At 37.4% G+C, this 17,188-nt stretch overlaps 1 protein-coding gene and 1 pseudogene across 1 annotated transcript in view; one reads left to right on the top strand and one right to left on the bottom strand.

Moving 5' to 3' along the window:
• The window catches only part of LOC105853982, a 2,975-nt pseudogene extending 2,644 nt beyond the window's left edge, over window positions 1-331 (top strand).
• A 10,308-nt stretch (window positions 332-10,639) lies between these two features.
• UBR1 (ubiquitin protein ligase E3 component n-recognin 1) overlaps window positions 10,640-17,188 on the bottom strand; it is a 124,891-nt gene continuing 118,342 nt past the window's right edge. The window contains exons 45-47 of the mRNA XM_004687871.2: window positions 16,432-16,602; window positions 15,520-15,621; window positions 10,640-13,602 (exon numbers count right to left, since the gene is read on the bottom strand). Coding sequence (XP_004687928.1) covers window positions 13,461-13,602; window positions 15,520-15,621; window positions 16,432-16,602 — 415 coding nt within the window. The 3' untranslated portion in view covers window positions 10,640-13,460. The remainder of the gene's footprint in view (window positions 13,603-15,519; window positions 15,622-16,431; window positions 16,603-17,188) is intronic.

The raw sequence follows: 17,188 nt of genomic DNA, 5'->3' as shown, positions 1-17,188 counted from the left end.
TGTGAATATACTAAAATATATAGAAGTATATATATTTTTTAAATTGAAGAGATATCTGTGTATGGTACACTCAAAAAAAAATTATCATTGTGCCTTTGGGTAGCGATTTGCTATCTCTGACCTTGGAGAAGAAAACATAAAAAGCAACAGCTACTTCAAAACCCAAATTCCTATTTTAGGGATGTAAATATTCAGCTTACTACAAGATTACCCTAGTTTTCAGCTATGCTCAGTAGTTTTTTGTTTAGGTTGTTCAGCAGTGTTGTGCCAGCTGATAGAAGGCAAGGACAGACTCACAGAAGGGCATTCACTTAGAAGAAAGCAACACTAGTGATCTGCACCACTTCCTTAGTCGGTGTTACATTGCAGAAAGCCTTCAGTAATTCTTGCTACTCTATAGAGATAACACAACTTTCATAATAGTGTGAGTGTGCATATATATATATACATACATATATATATATATATATAGAAGGGATATCATAGTGATCTATTTTGGTATCAAATTTTTAATAAAATTATGGGGAAAAACAAAACTTACAAAGCATAAACTCTAATTACATGTATGCTTAAGTATATAGGGGGTTATGTATTAATGTCTGCAATTACTTTGAAATTCACCCAGGAAATAAATCCAATTGATGGATAGATGGGTAGTTAAACAACTATATATATATATCACAAATATATATGATAAGCAAGTATAGTAAATTTTTATTGATAGAATCTGCCATGGAGGTATATGGATAATTGCTGAATTTCTTTCACTTTGCTGTGTATTTAAAAATATACAAAATAAAAAATAAAATATTTTGCAGATAAGATTTCTCAACTATGTTAGTGAGTCATCTGTGGAATGGATCAACTGATAAGACATCTATATAGAAAAGGGTGTGTGTGTGCAAATTTAGGAATTGCTCAATTGTACCAAATGCTCAAGGGGATGCATTAATTTTCTGTACTGATATAAAAATTGCCACAAACTAGAGGCTGAACACAACACAAATTTATTATCTTAGACTTCAGTAAGTCAGAGGTGATAGAGGTAGGTCAGAGCCACAGGGTTAGAATCAAATTGGAACCCTTCCTTTTTTCCAAATTTTAGAAGCCATCTGGCCAACATCTGCTGTTTTGATTTTTTATATATTTTTTAAAGATTTATTTATTTGTGCATACAGAACTGGGGTACAGGCCAGAGGTGCAGGGGCAGTGAGAGGGTTCACCAGAGACAGAGTGGGGAGCAGAACAGGCCGACTGACGAAGTACACTGCTGAGGGGAGCAGTGGGCGGGTCAGGAGAGGTCTGCCTCGCCATGTGGTCAACTCCGGAGCAGGTGAGGATCGAACTCAGGCAGAAGTGGCTTTGGCCTCTCGGTGCTGTGCTTTAACCCGCTGCGCCACCAGGGAGGGCCTGTTTTTAAAGTCAGCAACACCAGAGGGCCTAGCCCTCATAGCACTGCTCTCTTCCTCACTCTTTTATCTCCTGCTTCCCTTTAAAAAATATATATAGATACATTTATTTATGCATACAGGACCTGGGGTATGGGCCAGAGGTGTGAGGGGTGGAGGGATAAGAAGTTTCACCAGAGACAGAGTAGGGAACAGAACAGGCAGATCGACTGAAATACACTGCTAAGGGGAGCAGCTGGTGAGACAGGAGAGGTCTGTTGTGCCATGTGGGTCACCCCCCTGGCCAGGGATCAAACCTGTGCTGCTGTGGCTGGTGATAACTTCATAGCACAGAGCTTTAACCCCTTGAGCCACTAGGGAGGGCCCCCATTTCCTTTTTTAAAGGTGCAGGAAATCAGTTTGGGGCCACCTGTGCCATCCAGGATAATATTCCTACATCAAGTCCTATACCCTTAACCACAGTTGCAAAGTCTCTTTTGCATTGTTAGGTAACATATTTGAACTTTCTAGGATAGTACATGGACATCTAATAGAAAGAAGAAGTCATTTTCTGCCTACCACAAGGAAAGTTAAGACAAAGTCCTGGAAAAAGAAACAATTGAATTCACTCAGTTTTTCTTACAACTTTTAATTTGTATTTTATTGTTCATTTATATATTGTTATTTGCCATTTCTGCATCAATTATTTTATGTTACAAGTTGGGGATTCCTTCAAGAAATAGCTATAAATTTCCTACAGTTTTTGCCATATTTGCTAATAATTTTAACCAAAAATTTAAAAAATCTAAACAGCTTTATTTTGATTGTTGCTTTCACATTGTGCCATTTTATATACTGGGCAGTGTTTATGTTGGCCTTTTCTTCTTTTTTATTTTTAGATTTATTTATTTATGTATACTGAACTGGGGTACAGGCCAGAGTTGTGGGTAGTGAGAGGATTCACCAGAGACAGAGTGGGGAACAGAACAGGCCGACTGATGAAGTACACTGCTGAGGGGAGCAGTGGGTGGATCAGAGGAGGTATGCCGCGCCATGTGGGTCAGCTCCCTGGCTGGGGATAGAACTCATGCTGAAGTGGCTGGAATAGCTTCACAGTGCTGCACTTTAATCCATTACACCACCAGGGAGGATCCTGCATTGGCCTTTCTTAAATGATAAAGCCCCACTCTGCAGAAGTAAGCCTATCAACTTCCTCACAGTGCCTAGACAGAGTCATGCACACAAAATAATGAGAAGAAAATGTCAGGAACCCAGAAATAAATAAATATAGTGATGTCTCCTACCTTTAAAATATACTCAGATGAAAAAAAAATATATATATATACTCAAGTGTTAAAGCCTTATAAACCATAAAACTGAGTTTCAAGCAATGTTAGCTGCTGTTCAACAAATAGCTTTAGTTCTCTCTTTCATCATTTGGTCCTAACTAGAAGCAATGACTTTGTTGGATGAAATCCACAAGAAAGAGCAAACAATGCAAGAAGACAGGAGGGCAAGATGGGGACTTGGAGCAAAGTCAACATTTAAAAGGAAGATGGAAGAACAAGATTCAGAAGAGGTCATTAATTTGACCTATATAAAAGCTTTCATTCCTGCCTGAATTCAAGACTTACCTTTCCATGTCCCTCACTTTACTGTGTTTGATTCTACCTTCAGGCTACTCCCAAAAGGATCTTAGAACAGTTTGTTTTATTCTTGGGTGTCCTTTGCCTATTCTTTACCGACAGGAAAAACCCTAGACCAGTCTGACTGAAAATGTCAGATGGAGGATTTGACAGGCTATTTATTTATTGATTTGATTTGTTCATTTGTTTGTTGTTTAATAGAATATATATTCAAATGGTTCAAAATTCAAAAGATACATTGTAAAGAGGTAGCTACCTTCCCATGTGTGTCTTCCCCAACTACTAGAATTGATAGCTTGTGTAATTTTTTTAAAGATATCTTTATTTATGCATATAAGGACTGGGGTACAGGCCAGAGGTGTAGGGGATGAGAGGATTCACCAGAAAGAGTGGGGAGCAAAACAGGCAGATTGACAAATAGTCTGCTGAGGGGAGCAGCGGGCGACACAGGAGAGATCTGTTGTGCCATATGGGTCAGCTCTCTGGCCGGGGATCAAACTTGTGCTGCAGTGGCTGGTGCAGCACTTTCACCCTTTGCACCACTGGGGAGGCCCCTTGTGTAGCTTTCTAATGAATATGTAAGTAAAACTTTAAAAAAATAATTTAAAGTAAACAACCCCATCAAAAAATGGGCAAAAGAGCTAAAATGACATTTCTCCAAAGAGGAAATGCAGATGGCCAACAAACATATGAAAAAATGTTCAACATCACTCGTAATAAGGGAGATGCAAATTAAAACCACAATGAGATACCACCTCACCCCAGTGAGAATGGCACATCTTCAAACAACTAGCAACAACAAATGTTGGCGAGGATGTGGAGAAAAAGGAACTCTCCTGCACTGCTAGTGGGAATGCAAACTAGTACAACCACTATGCAAAACTGTTTGGAGGTTCCTCAAACTGCTAAATATGGAGCTTCCCTAAGACCCAGCAATCCCACTCCTAGGTATATACCCAAAAGACACAAAAACACTGATTGAAAAAGATACCTGCACCCCCATGTTTATTGCTGCTTTATTTACAATTGGAAAAACATGGAAGCAGCCCAAATGCCCAAAAGTAGATGACTGGATTAAAAAGACGTGGTACATATACACAATGGAATATTACGCAGCAACCAAAAAAGAGAAACACATGTCTTTTGCAGCAACTTGGATGGAGCTGGAAAAGATCATGCTTAGTGAGATAAACCAGAAAGAGAAAGAAAAATACCGGATGGTTTCGCTCATAGCAGGAGTATAATGGACCAGGCAAGAAAATAACAAAAATAATGAACAACCATATACCAGAGACATTTTGAGGGGGTGGAGTGGGGAAATGGGATCAAAAACGGGTGTGTGGGGAGGGAAGTGCACGGGATTATGATGATGGCACACGGATGACTTGGTGATGGGAAACCCATGGGGATTACAATTGAGATGAAAAAAAAATGTACAAAATGATGTAAAAATAAACTATAATATATTTTAAAAAATTTAGTGGCTTCTCAAGATGAATGTTCTTTAAAGGGAAGTCTGTCCTCAAAATGGTTTAAAATGTGTACACATTGTTATTGATTGGATTACTGAAATCACACTTGATGTGGACTAAATGGAAACAGCTATATTTTACTTTTCAAAAAATCAATTCTTCTCCATTCCAGTTGCCACTTGTCTAGCTCAGGTCACCCTCTGGGTTACATTATTGCAGGAGCCTTCTGGTCTCCGTTGTAGCTTCCCCCAGTGTCTTTTCCTCCCCCACCCACTGAAACTAGAGAGTGCTATGTTATTAGATCTATTATTTTATTTTCTTGCATCATTGTTCACTGTTGTATATTTTTGGTCTCTCCCCTCAGGTGTCGTTCCCATAGTTTTCTCACCACCTAGCACCCATGATTCAACACCAAAGTTTCTTGTGTTAGTCCCGCCCCCATTTTGAGCCTCCTCCCTGCTGCATGGCTCAACTCTATGACCAGCTTGAAAGTTCTGTCTTTTTCCTGACTGTATGTTCAGTTTCTAAAGAATTCTTTTTAAATACAATATTAATTACATTATTTATCTATGAAAAAATATACATGATCCCTCATTGCCTTTAGCATGATTTCACAAAACTCTCTATGATTATTTTCTATTATTACTATTAAAGCACCACATTCTATTCTATACTATATTGTAAGAGAAGAAAAGATATAAGGAATAAATATTGGAAAGAAAAGAAAAAATTCATTTATCATTTACACTGTCAGTCCCCCAAGAATGACTGCAGTTAGAAAGACAGGGTCTCCATGGTGTTGCAGGAGTTAAAGACTGAGCACTATCACCAGCATGAGTTAATCCCTGCCAGACTGCTTACCCACGTGGCACAGCAGGCCTCTCCTATCTTGCCCGTTGCTCCCCTCAGTCTGTCTGTTCTGCTCACCACTCTGTCTCTGGTGAATCCTTTCATCCCCTGCTCCTCTGGCCAACACCCCAGTTCTTGTATGTATAAATAAATAAAAAGAAATCTTAAAAAAAAAAAGACAGATAATACCTATTGTTGGCAACAATATAGAGCAAAATGAGTCTTTGGAAGGACAATTGACAATGTTTTCAAAAGTTAAACATGGTGCATACACATGTACACATACATATAATCTCTAAAAGAAAGGCATATGTCTACAACTAAAATAAAATACTTGTGTCAAAAATGTTCACAACTTTCATTCATAATAGCTGAAAATTAGAAACAACTCAGATGCCTAGCAACAGAAGGTACAAATTCTGTATTTGTATAACTGAACTACCTAGCAATAAAAAGACATAACAACTTGGATCTCACAAGCGAAAGACATATATATATATATATATATTTTCTTGGTATCTATGCATATATATGCATATATATGTATATATGTATGTATGTATATACATAGGTGTATATGCATATGTATATATGTACATACACACATATATGTTTTCTTGGTATCTACTTCTTTCGCTTGTGAGATTCATCCAAGTTGTTATATGTCCTTTTATTGCTAGGGTGGGTGGATATATGACTATGTTGCACAAAATGTGAAGATTTGGTGTTAGATGTTAATGCTCACCAGAAAGTACCCATCACTGAAGAGGCACTAGACACAGATCACAGATGTTGCACTTTGTGGCTCACAAATAGAAAGACAGGCAAAGCAGGAACCTGTCAGCATGGACTCTCTAGTTGGCCCTAGTGGCACAAAGAGTTAAGTCTCAGCACTATGAAGCTCTGGGTAGCCACTGTAGCAGCAGTTAGATCCCAGGCCAGGGAGCTGACCCACATGGCCCAGCAGGCCTATCCTTTCTCGCCTGCTGCTCCCCTCAGCAGTGTATTTCAGTACACTATGTATATGACTATACACTACTGGACCTTTTGGATTGCAGGTAACAAGGGACTAGTAAGCAAGAAGCAGGGTCACCATCTTGTCAGAAGTAATGGACATAGGTCAGCAGGAGAAGATAAGGCTGCTGTTAGATAAGAAAAGCAGGAAGGAAACTGAGTGGAATTCAGTCCATCTACCTGGCACTTTGTGGTACTACTTTGACTAGTTTTGACTGGATTTGTGAAGCAAACCCTTTTGTACTCCCAAATCTGTTTCAGTATCTGCTTACTGTAGGAACCAGCTACGCACTGTGTTGTTTAAGTCTACCACATCCTGAATAATTTTTGACCATTTTATCTATCAGGTTTGGGGAGTGTTTGTTAAATTTCCTTTACTGGTATGTCTGTCCTTTATAACTTGTAGTTTTGCTCTCTAATAACTACTATAAAGGGCCTCCCTGGTGGTGCAGGGGTTAAAGGCTCAGTGCTGTCAAGCTATCACCAGGCACTACAATACCAGTTTGATCCCTGGCCAGGGAGTTGACCCGCATAGTGCAACAGACCTTTTCTGACCTGCCCACTGCTCCCCTCAGCAGTGTATTTCAGTAGATCGGCCTGTTCTGCTCCCCTCTCTATCTCTAATGAATCCTCTCACCACCCACACCTCTGGTCCACACCCTAGTTCTTGTAATGCACAAATAAGTAAAAAGAAACCTTTAAAAAAAATGTTACATTACAAGCAACCCTTGGCTTGCCTGGTACCTATATGCAAGATTTTTCAGTTACCTTGTTTTAATCAACACTGTTAAGAACCTATCAATGATGTGACTGCACATATTATAGGAATTGGCTCATGCAGTTATAGAGACTTAGAAATCCCACAACCTGCAAACCAAAAGCTGGAAAACTGCTGGAGTTGGTGGTATGATTCAGTCTAAATGCCTGAGAGCCACAAGCTCCAGTTTGAGAGCAGAAGATGGACATCTCAGCTCAAGAAGAGAGAATTCTTTCCTCTGTATTTTTGTTCCTTTTGGGTCCCCAATGGATTCAGTGATACCCACCCACATTGATGACAGTATAGTTTTTGTTCAGTCTACCGAATCAAATTCTAATCTTCCAGAAACACCTGGAAATAAAGTTTTACCAGCTATCTGAGCATTCCTTAGACCAGTCAAGTTGACACATAAAATTGACCATGACAGTCATATTTCTTTTTTGTTCTATTTTAAATGAGATGGGTGTTCTGGTCCATTAGGAGGGGAAGGTGCATATCGAATAGATGGATGGACCAAGAAAATATTTTTAGCTTCACAGCTGCAGGATTGTCTCTTCTGTTCATGCCAAGTATTCAAAATTATTTTTAAGTTGAGGTGATAATGGGTCTCTCCCTGTTGGCACAACAGATTAAAGCGCAGCACTATGAAGCTCTCCGCTGCCATTGCAGCATGAGTTCAATCCCCGCCCCGGAGGTGACCCACATGGCTCGGCAGACCTCTCCTGACCTGCCCACTATGCCCCTCAGCAGTATACTTCATTGATCTGCCTGTTCTGCTCCCCACTCTGTCTCTGGTGAGTCCTCTCACTTCCCACATCTCTGACCTGTACCCCAGTTCTTGTATACCTACATAAATCTTAAAAAAAATAAACTGAGGCAAACTACACATATGCTTTGAAAGTACAGAATCATACCTGATTAGTTACCAGATGATGCCCAGCACCAACACACCAATAACTTCATCACAGTCAAGTGGACCTTCTTTGCCCTTGGCTTCCCACTCCCCAACCTTAGCTATGCAATCAGAGTCCAAGGGTTTTTGGTCTGTTTTGTTTCTTTCTATTCGACACATGAATGAAATCATCCAGTATTAAATTTTTTCCCTCTAATTTCAGTCATATTTCACTTAGCTTAATCCCCTCCAGTTGCATCCATGTTGTCATAAATGGCAAGATTTAATCTTTTGTTTATAGCTAGCAACAGAAATCTTTGATATTTGTATACTTTGTGAAATGATCACCACAATAAATCCATAATCCTACAAAGTTACAATATTTTTTTGGAGATAAGAACTTAAAAAATCAACTGTCTTGCCAATTTTCAAATACACAATATGGTATACTAATTATAGCAGCCATACTGCACTTTATGTCTCTATGATTGAAATATTTTTAGTTTCCCAAAACTTTGTACCTTTTGATCCCCTTTACCCACCTCCCTTGCTTCTGGCAACCACCCACCTTTTCTTTGTATCTATGAATTTTCAATTTTCTTTTAAAAAAAGATTTATTGTATGGATACAGAACTGGGGTACAGGCCAGAGGTGCAGGGGCAGTGAGATGCTTCAGCAGAGACAGAGTGGGGCAGAACAGGAGGATTGATGAAGTACACTGCTGAGGTGAGCAGTGGCAAGACTGGAGAAGTCTGCTATGCCATGTGGGTCAGCTCCCTAGCTGGGATGGAGTTTATGCTGATGGAGCTGTAGCAAGCTTCACAGTGCTATGCTTTAACCCAATTGCCACCAGAGAGAACCCTCAATTTTCTTTTTTCTAAGATTGAACATATATATGAAATCATACAGTATTTGTCTTTCTCTGTCATAATGTCCTTCAGGTCATATATTATCACAAATGTTAAGATTTTAGTTTTTATTTATATGGTATGGAAAGGTGAGAGGATTCACTAGAGACAGAGTGGGGAGCAGAACAAGTGGGTCTACCGAAATACACTGCTGAGGGGAGCAGCAGGTAAGGCAGGAGAGGTCTGCTACATCATGCGGTTTAACTCCCTGGCTGGGGATTGAACTTGTGCTGCAGTGGCTACAGGTAGCTTCATAGCACTGCATCCTAACCCTCTGTGTCACCAGGGAGGCTCCTGGTATTTAATCCACTTTCAATTAATTCTTTGAATTAACTCTGTGAATGGTGTATGATAGTGGTCTCCAGCTTCATTCTTTTGTATGTGGCTAATACTTCCAACACCATTTATTGAAGAAACTGTTCTTTCCCCACTGTATATTCTTGGCTCCTTTGTCATAAGTGGAACATATATATGGGTTTATTTCTGGGTTCTCTCTCTATTCTGTTTTATTGATCTGTGTTTTAAAGATAGTATTTAATGATTATGAGAATGGAGAGGACTCACAAGTGCTACCACATTGTTTCTTTCAAGGTTGTGTAGTTTTTCATCCACCCTCAATTTAAAGCATATGAGGGCTTCTGTTAGCTTTGCTGATGAAAATTTCCAGTCCTGACGTCAAGGTTTTTCTGTGATTTCTTTTATTTAGGGTTGTTGGCAATTTTTCATTCTGCAATTCTTATTTCATTGCACTTGTGTTTTGGGTCTATCTGCCCATTTTTTGGAGTTTATGGGAGATTCTATTTAACCCATTTTCATCGGCTGTTACTTTTAGCTTTTCTTGTTATCCTGGTTAGTGTATATGGTTTTCAGGAATAACCTGGACACTCAGGACTGGAAATTATCAGCAAAGCTAACCAAAGTCCTCATATACTTTCAGGGTAGGTGAAAAACTACACAACCTTGAAAGAAACAATGTGGTAGCAGCTATAAGTTCTCTTAAAGCTTGATCTCAAATTATGCAGTTGATGTGAACATACCATCTAAATCTGGGTATCTTTTAACTTCAATGATGTCTATTATTGTATAAAGTTTTAAATTTTAATGCAGCCAAATTATGAATAATTTGCATGTTTTCCTAGTAGTGACTGGCTACTCTGGTATAACCATGGAGAAGAGTTCCTGTTAATTACAAGTGCTTTGTATTTTCATTTCCATACCTCTCTCCATTGTCTTGTTTTATACCTGCTAGAATATTTTAACATCATAAAACTAAAGCCATATATATAGCAATGTTTATATATATATTTATGTATTTAATTCTAGGTACATTTTCTCAAATGAAAAGTTACATAGAAACTGAAAATGAAAAGTCACAACTATTCAAGTTTCTTTTCTCTGATCTACTTTTCTCCTAGAAACTATTTGGCACTTAGTGTGATGGTCATTGAGGCAAAAAGGAAAGTTCTAAAAATTCAAGTGAAGAATCATGTCTTAGAAATAGAAATAATTACATTGAGTACCACAAGGTTCAATCCCAAGAGATTCTGAGTTTAGGATGTAGGATCATAATTGGAAATGTGTATTGCTAACATGCTGTAGATTAATCTATCGTATAATTGTGAGAAACATTACACTAGATCTAAGTTGTCCAACATGGTAGCCATATGACTTTAAAAAACTTAAAAATTTTAATAAAAATTTCAGTTCCTTTGTTGAATGAGCAACATTTCAAATGTTCAATAGCACATGGGATTAGTGACTACAATACTGAACATTCCATCATTTCAGTGTTTTTCTGGACAGTGATGCTCTAGATAGTTATTCCCACACGGGGATGCATACCGAAGGGACACATACACATATGGTGGAAGTATGTTTAAAAATTATTTACTGATGGGTTGTATGGACAACAAGTTTGGACACCATTACACTAAATACTTTTATCTTTTCAAGAATTTGCCTGGAGATTGAAAAGGATCACCTTTAATTAGCGCTCCTTTTTAGGTATAGATTTTTATACTTCAAACCCAAATCCACAAACATGAGAAGTCCCCTTTTTCTTTTTAAATATACACATATAAGATATTTTATTTCAAAAAGCACAAGGACATATACAAGTTTTAAATTTACATTTTGCAATAAAAGATATCAATATATGCATTATTTGTATAACTTCATCATGGATGGAATTTGAATCAGTGGTATAAACATGTTGCAGTCACTAAATAGAGATCATCATCACAGTGAACCAAATGCATAGTTGTTATGAAATGACAAACGACCACTAAAGGGTGAACTTACAGCCCATACATCAACATAATAAATTAATTACAGAGATATTTTTCTTTACTGTATCATTAAAATTCTTGCCAGCCCCTCACTTAACATTAGAAACACAAGTTTTGGAGCCATCCTGTTGAACCAGTCCTCCACATAATACACTAAAGAAAATAAAGTGACTTTTTGCTCATTTGTAAGTAAACTTCATATGCATAATTAAATTGCTTACAATGATGAAAGCAAATCACTAGGATATTTGAATGTGATTAGAAAGCCCTTGGGCTGGGGGAGCACTGAGACATATGTTCATCTACAGGCAGAGATCTGAATCAATCGTACTAAGTGGAACTCAATATGAAAGGGTTTCTTTGGCAGTAAAGGTCTGACTGGCCATTGCAGGATAGTCCCTCTGGCAGCTTGAGAGCTTAGTTAAACCCCAGGGTTTATGAAGTGAATATAAAAAGACTAGAAATAAAGTTAGTTCATCTTTGCTAAACTAGAGCCAACCAATTAGGGCAGAAGTCAGCATCTTCTGTTGCCTATGGCTCTGACTTCCCTGTCAGACAATCTATCCAACAAAATTATCTAAGAAACAAAGAAAAATGTTCAAATCATTTAATCATACTAGCAAATCAAGACAAACTGAACTGACTTTTCAGATCTTCATCAATTGTTACAAATGTTCACTGGAGTTGTATCTATTTCCTGATACCTCCTGAATAATAATTATTCAAGTAGAAATTCATGATTGTGATTCTGAAGCCTATTCATGCCACGCCCTTACTGCAAAATCTGCCTTTTCTTTATTTTACAGAAAAATACAAAAAATATAACCCCAAATGTGCATCACTGATTACTCTGCAAGTATATTTTTACTTCTTTGTCTTTGATGAGCAAAAAAGTAGGAAAACATTCACACTTTTTATATGAGACAGTAGTCACCAAACGCGTAAGATAATCTTTGAATGCATTTCTCAAATTCCTCACATTACTCCAGAGACAACAGAAACTAGGATGGAAGATTTCAATTTATCTTCTGTCTGATGTTTTTATCACAATTCCTGATATAAAAAGTTAAAGCCAAAAACCAAGAAGTCTATGCACTGATCCGGGAGAGCTCTATTATTTATGAACAAGATGGCTCAACCACAGCATATTGTAACAGGACACAGACTACTGATCACATGGCTTTTTTGGTTGTCTGTATTAGACAGAAAACCAGAGTTTATGAAGAGGTTATACACAGATAACAAATGAAGAATTTGTCTTTTACAAAGACATAGGTTATGGAAGTGGCTTAAATTGGATTTGTATAATTTACATTTGTCATGCTCCATCATTGGAGGAATTTTCTTGTCCTCATTCCACAGATAGTTTATATCAGAACTGCATCAGGTTCTGAGTCAAATAGGATAGTGTCACAATTAAGAGACAAGTGATCTCATTTTAGAAACTTGTCTTTGGAAAATGTGTAATTTCAAAACACAACATTTGTGGTTAGAGGTGAGAATTACAGGCTCTTTGTCCCAACAGCAATGAATAACGAATACGTTATGTGAACTCCTTTTGGGTTCTACAGTGGGGAAAAAAGCTCTTGCACACTGGTAAAAATATCAACTCTGTCCATATACTTAGTTGGATTTCTGGCTGAAGCAACAAGTGACACATTAGCGTTATTTCTTAAGAGAAATAACAAAATGTACTTGTAGAGAAATTTTTCTTAAAGCGCACTTTTTTTTTTTCAGTTCCTCTTTAGCTGCAAGGAAAAATCTATTATCACAGATTACTAGAATTACTAGAATCTCATCAGTGATCCAATATTAGCTAAACTAAACTTGAATAACAACAAATTCATAATTACTGAAGAGCTAACCAAAACATAAAAGTGCCCACAACTGCTCAATGTGATTTCATTTACTAGGTGGGTAAAATGAAATGAAATGGGACAGATTATGAAAGGAAATGAGTAGTCTGGAAATATCGGCAGATTCAGATATTTGGGATAAATAAACATCTCTTTAGTGTTCTGAAACATAAAACAGATTCATCTATGTCCTTATTTTTTTCCCTCAAAGCATATGTTCGCTAACTGAAAGCAATACTCCATTAAGGAATATTTTATTGATGTATGTGAATCTGGACATGGAGCAAGAGACCCTCCAACCCTTCCCCAGCCTTCAGAAAGGTGTTCGTAATTTTGAATTGGTCTCCGTTACTGTTGTCATTCGTTATTGTGCCAAGGCAGAGTTGGAGCTCATAGTAACTGCCAGTTGAATCCAAATAACATTTGATTAGTTTCCTGGCTCCTAGCAATCTCTTCTATAATGCAGTGTTGTTGCCATACCAAATGGAGCTTGCGATACCGCTCGTGAGATAGATGAAGGGGGTTGCCCCTCCTATAAGGAAAAAAACAATAACACAAGAAGCAAGTTTGAATCAAGCAGTTGACACATTTTTATTGCTTTAATTAGTCTGAAGTCTAGAGATTAGAATCTTGAAACTGGAAGTAACCACCAGGATAAGGTAATAAAACGGCATTCTGGGGTGACTAGGTAAAAAATAGTGACTTAGCACTAGGTTTCTAGGCTGCTAGGTCGGTGCCAGCACAGCATTGGTGGCTCTCATGTCAAGCTGCACAATTTTAAGGAGGCCTCAGCTTGCACGTGGAAGAGCCTTCCCTACATGGCACTCTATGAGTGGAAGTGAACATACACTCTCTTCCTGAAGTAATAGCATGGACAGCACAAGAGAGCTGACCAAATTTGCCCCATCTCCCCATCTTTGCATCAAGTCCAAACCTTTGCATCAAGTCCAAACCATACTTTTTCCCCTGACTTGCATAAATCTACTAACAACCAGCTAGTAGATTAGGTCCTACAACCAGCTAAGAAGATGAGGAAAATCTGGACCCAGGCACTGGGGACTGGTCTGGATCACTACTCTGCAAATAGACCAGAAAACTATATATGACTTTACACTCACTTTCTTTACAAGTATCCTGGTATACCACTATGTCTGATCAGTATGCTGATCTTTCAGATCTTTCATCTCTCTCTTTTTGGCAGGAGCTAGTTTAAATAAAAAATTCACTGATCATGAAAAAAACAAATGAACGGAAGGGATATTATGCTCTCAACACTGATGACTATGAACTTGACAGTTACTTAGTCAATGAGGTTGACATTTATTCGGAAAACAGGTCATGTGTGCCATGGGTGTTATAGGACCTCAGTCTCTATCTGAGCCTTCTGTTTATGCAGTTTTGATGTCTTGTCTTTGAATAGCTGAGATTAGGTGAGAGGTATAGTACCAATTCCCCAAATTATATCCTGCTACTCAAAAATATTTGGTCACAGTTATCCCATGACAACAGAATTGTTGGTGATTAGCAAATATTTAAATAAAATTGCTTCACCTGAATTCCAGGTATGCAGAATTTGTAACACTATAATATGAATCCAAAATGACTAAAGTTTGGCTATTATCAATAATGGAGAATAGTGAGATTCTTATTCCTGAAGCATTTAAATGTCATAGCTCACTGGGTATTTTAAAATTGTCTAATTTAAAAATTCTGTTTCTTTGAAATTGTGTGGAACAAATTGGGTCCTTTACCATCAATCATTAACTACTTTCAACATGAAGTACTTTTTCTCACTAAGTACAAAAGCTATGTATATTGGTTAAATGCTGTCACAATAAAACAAATCTATCAATTTTAAGTAATATTTTAAAAGAACAAAATTTCAGTTAAACTAAGAAAGACACCTTATTTACTATGAGGGGATCTAATCTTCACATATACTTTGGGGACAATAACCCCTCACCCTCATAAGCCATGAGTAGTACTCCATTCCTAAGACCAGGGCAGGATACAGAAAGTTGAGGATTCTGAATATTTTGCTTATGTTTGGAAATCAGGCTGATTAAAAAGTATCAAGTGTTATAATAAAAACAGTAAATTATCTATTTTAAACAAACTCCCTCATTAGATTCTACAGATTTCTTTCTTTTATTTATCAGTGACAATTAAACCGAGTAACTATGAAGATACTTTGATTTAAACATAATAGAGTCTTCAAACATTAGGATAGCTAGTGTCTTTAGAAACTTTTGGAAAATTATTACCTTCAAATTTTGGAGAGGTACAAATTTATTGGAAAGTATGTATAATACATTTAAGATAGTATTTTGTATTTTAGATTTATAGTTACTTAAAAATACCTCTCAACGTTCAGCATTAGATAATGTGTTTAAAGAACTGTTAACTCTCTATACAATAATTAGCAAAACAACGATGACAAAAATCTTACTTCAGCCCAGGGTCTGTTTCTCCATATTCATCCAAGTAAGGAGCAGGATAGGCACAGCCTCTGGCTTTCCCTTCAACCAGGACAACTCTGCATTCTCTGATTCTGAAGATAAAACAACCAATAAGAACTATTAAGTTCATGTGTGTCAATGATAGGCACAGCACCAAAGTTTCCTTTTTCTTTTTCAAAGATTGATTTATTTACCCATACAGAACTAGGGTACAGGCCAGAGGTGTGTGGGATGAGAGGATTCACCAGAGACAGTGGGAAGCAGAATAGGCAGACTGACTGAAATACATTGATGAGGGGAGCAGCGGGTGAGGCAGCAGAGGTCTGCTGCAATACATGTGGGTCACCTCTCTGGCTGGGAATAGAACATAAGCCATAGCAGTGATAGCACTGAGTCATAACTCCTAGGTCACCAGGGAGGCCTTACTTTGAATTTTTCTCTTTCTCACACAACTTGTAATCTTTCATAATTATTAAGTGACTATTAATCTACTCTCAGTCTTTTGCTAAGAGATGAGGGGAAACAATGGTTACTTAATAGAGAAAATGAAGAATATAGAAACTTTTAAGTGACAAGTAAAAATTTACATGTACTTTTTAAATACAAATTGTAAGATTCCAAGCTCTTTTATTATAATAGTATTACACAGCAACAGTAATCAATATAAAGTATATCATATTTAAGATTTTCCACAATGAAATTAACATAATCCTATCCTTTTTATTTAACTAGTTATTATGCAGTATCTTCTCAAATACTGTCTCATGTGAATAATATGTCCCTCGTACTCTAATTTCTGATAGACTACTTCCTATCAACATAGTATTCTGCCAAAATGGTCTCCACATTTAAAAAAAAGTCCTTAAGTTCACTAGAAAACTCCCAGGTCACTCATGACATACTTTAGGAAAATGCAGACTCCAGCTCCACAGTGAAGTGCATGAAAAATACATGCTCCAACCTCTTCCCCATTCACAACTTCTTGGCAGCAAATGTTCTGAGAACACAGTATGGTGCCACAGAAAAGACAGAGGACAGGGTGCTTTCGCTCATCATCTGCAGAACGTGGACACCTAAAAAGGGAAGAAAACTTTCAGTATGGTGCAGAAACAAACAAAAAGTATGATCTATCTAGTTAGCAATGAAATATGTCTTCATTATTGTCTGTTCTACAACAAAGAAAGCTCTTTAAACACAAGGAAACATTCAATTAGGTATTTTTCTTTAGCACTTTCCCATAAGAAAACTTACCCCAACATTTTCTAATTAATCTATAGTAATTATCTGTACCAGTAAAATTTACTGTTAAATATCTAGTGTCCTGATAATGTTCATCAAGTCTTGCAATTAACTATCATTTGAGACCCATTTAATGGAATCCATTTGTTACCTGATAGAGCCAATTGATAGTCAACTGCTTTCCCTGGATTAGTTTAGTGAAGCTTGTGTCCTCATTATTGGAGGAATACGACAATAAAACTTAGTAGGTGTACACTATGGAAAACTGTTTGGAGGTTTCTCAAATTGCTGAAAATGGAGCTTCCACAGCCCAAATGCCCAAAAGTAGATGACTGGATAAAAAAGATGTGGTACATATATACAATAGAATATTACTCAGCAACCAAAAAAGAGAAGCACATGTCTTTTGCAGCAACTTGG

This window comes from Condylura cristata, unplaced genomic scaffold, assembly GCF_000260355.1.
Source record: "Condylura cristata isolate star-nosed mole 26May11 unplaced genomic scaffold, ConCri1.0 scaffold00023, whole genome shotgun sequence".
Classification (NCBI taxonomy): Eukaryota; Metazoa; Chordata; class Mammalia; order Eulipotyphla; family Talpidae; genus Condylura; species Condylura cristata.
This window is presented reverse-complemented; position numbering and strand designations above follow the sequence as displayed.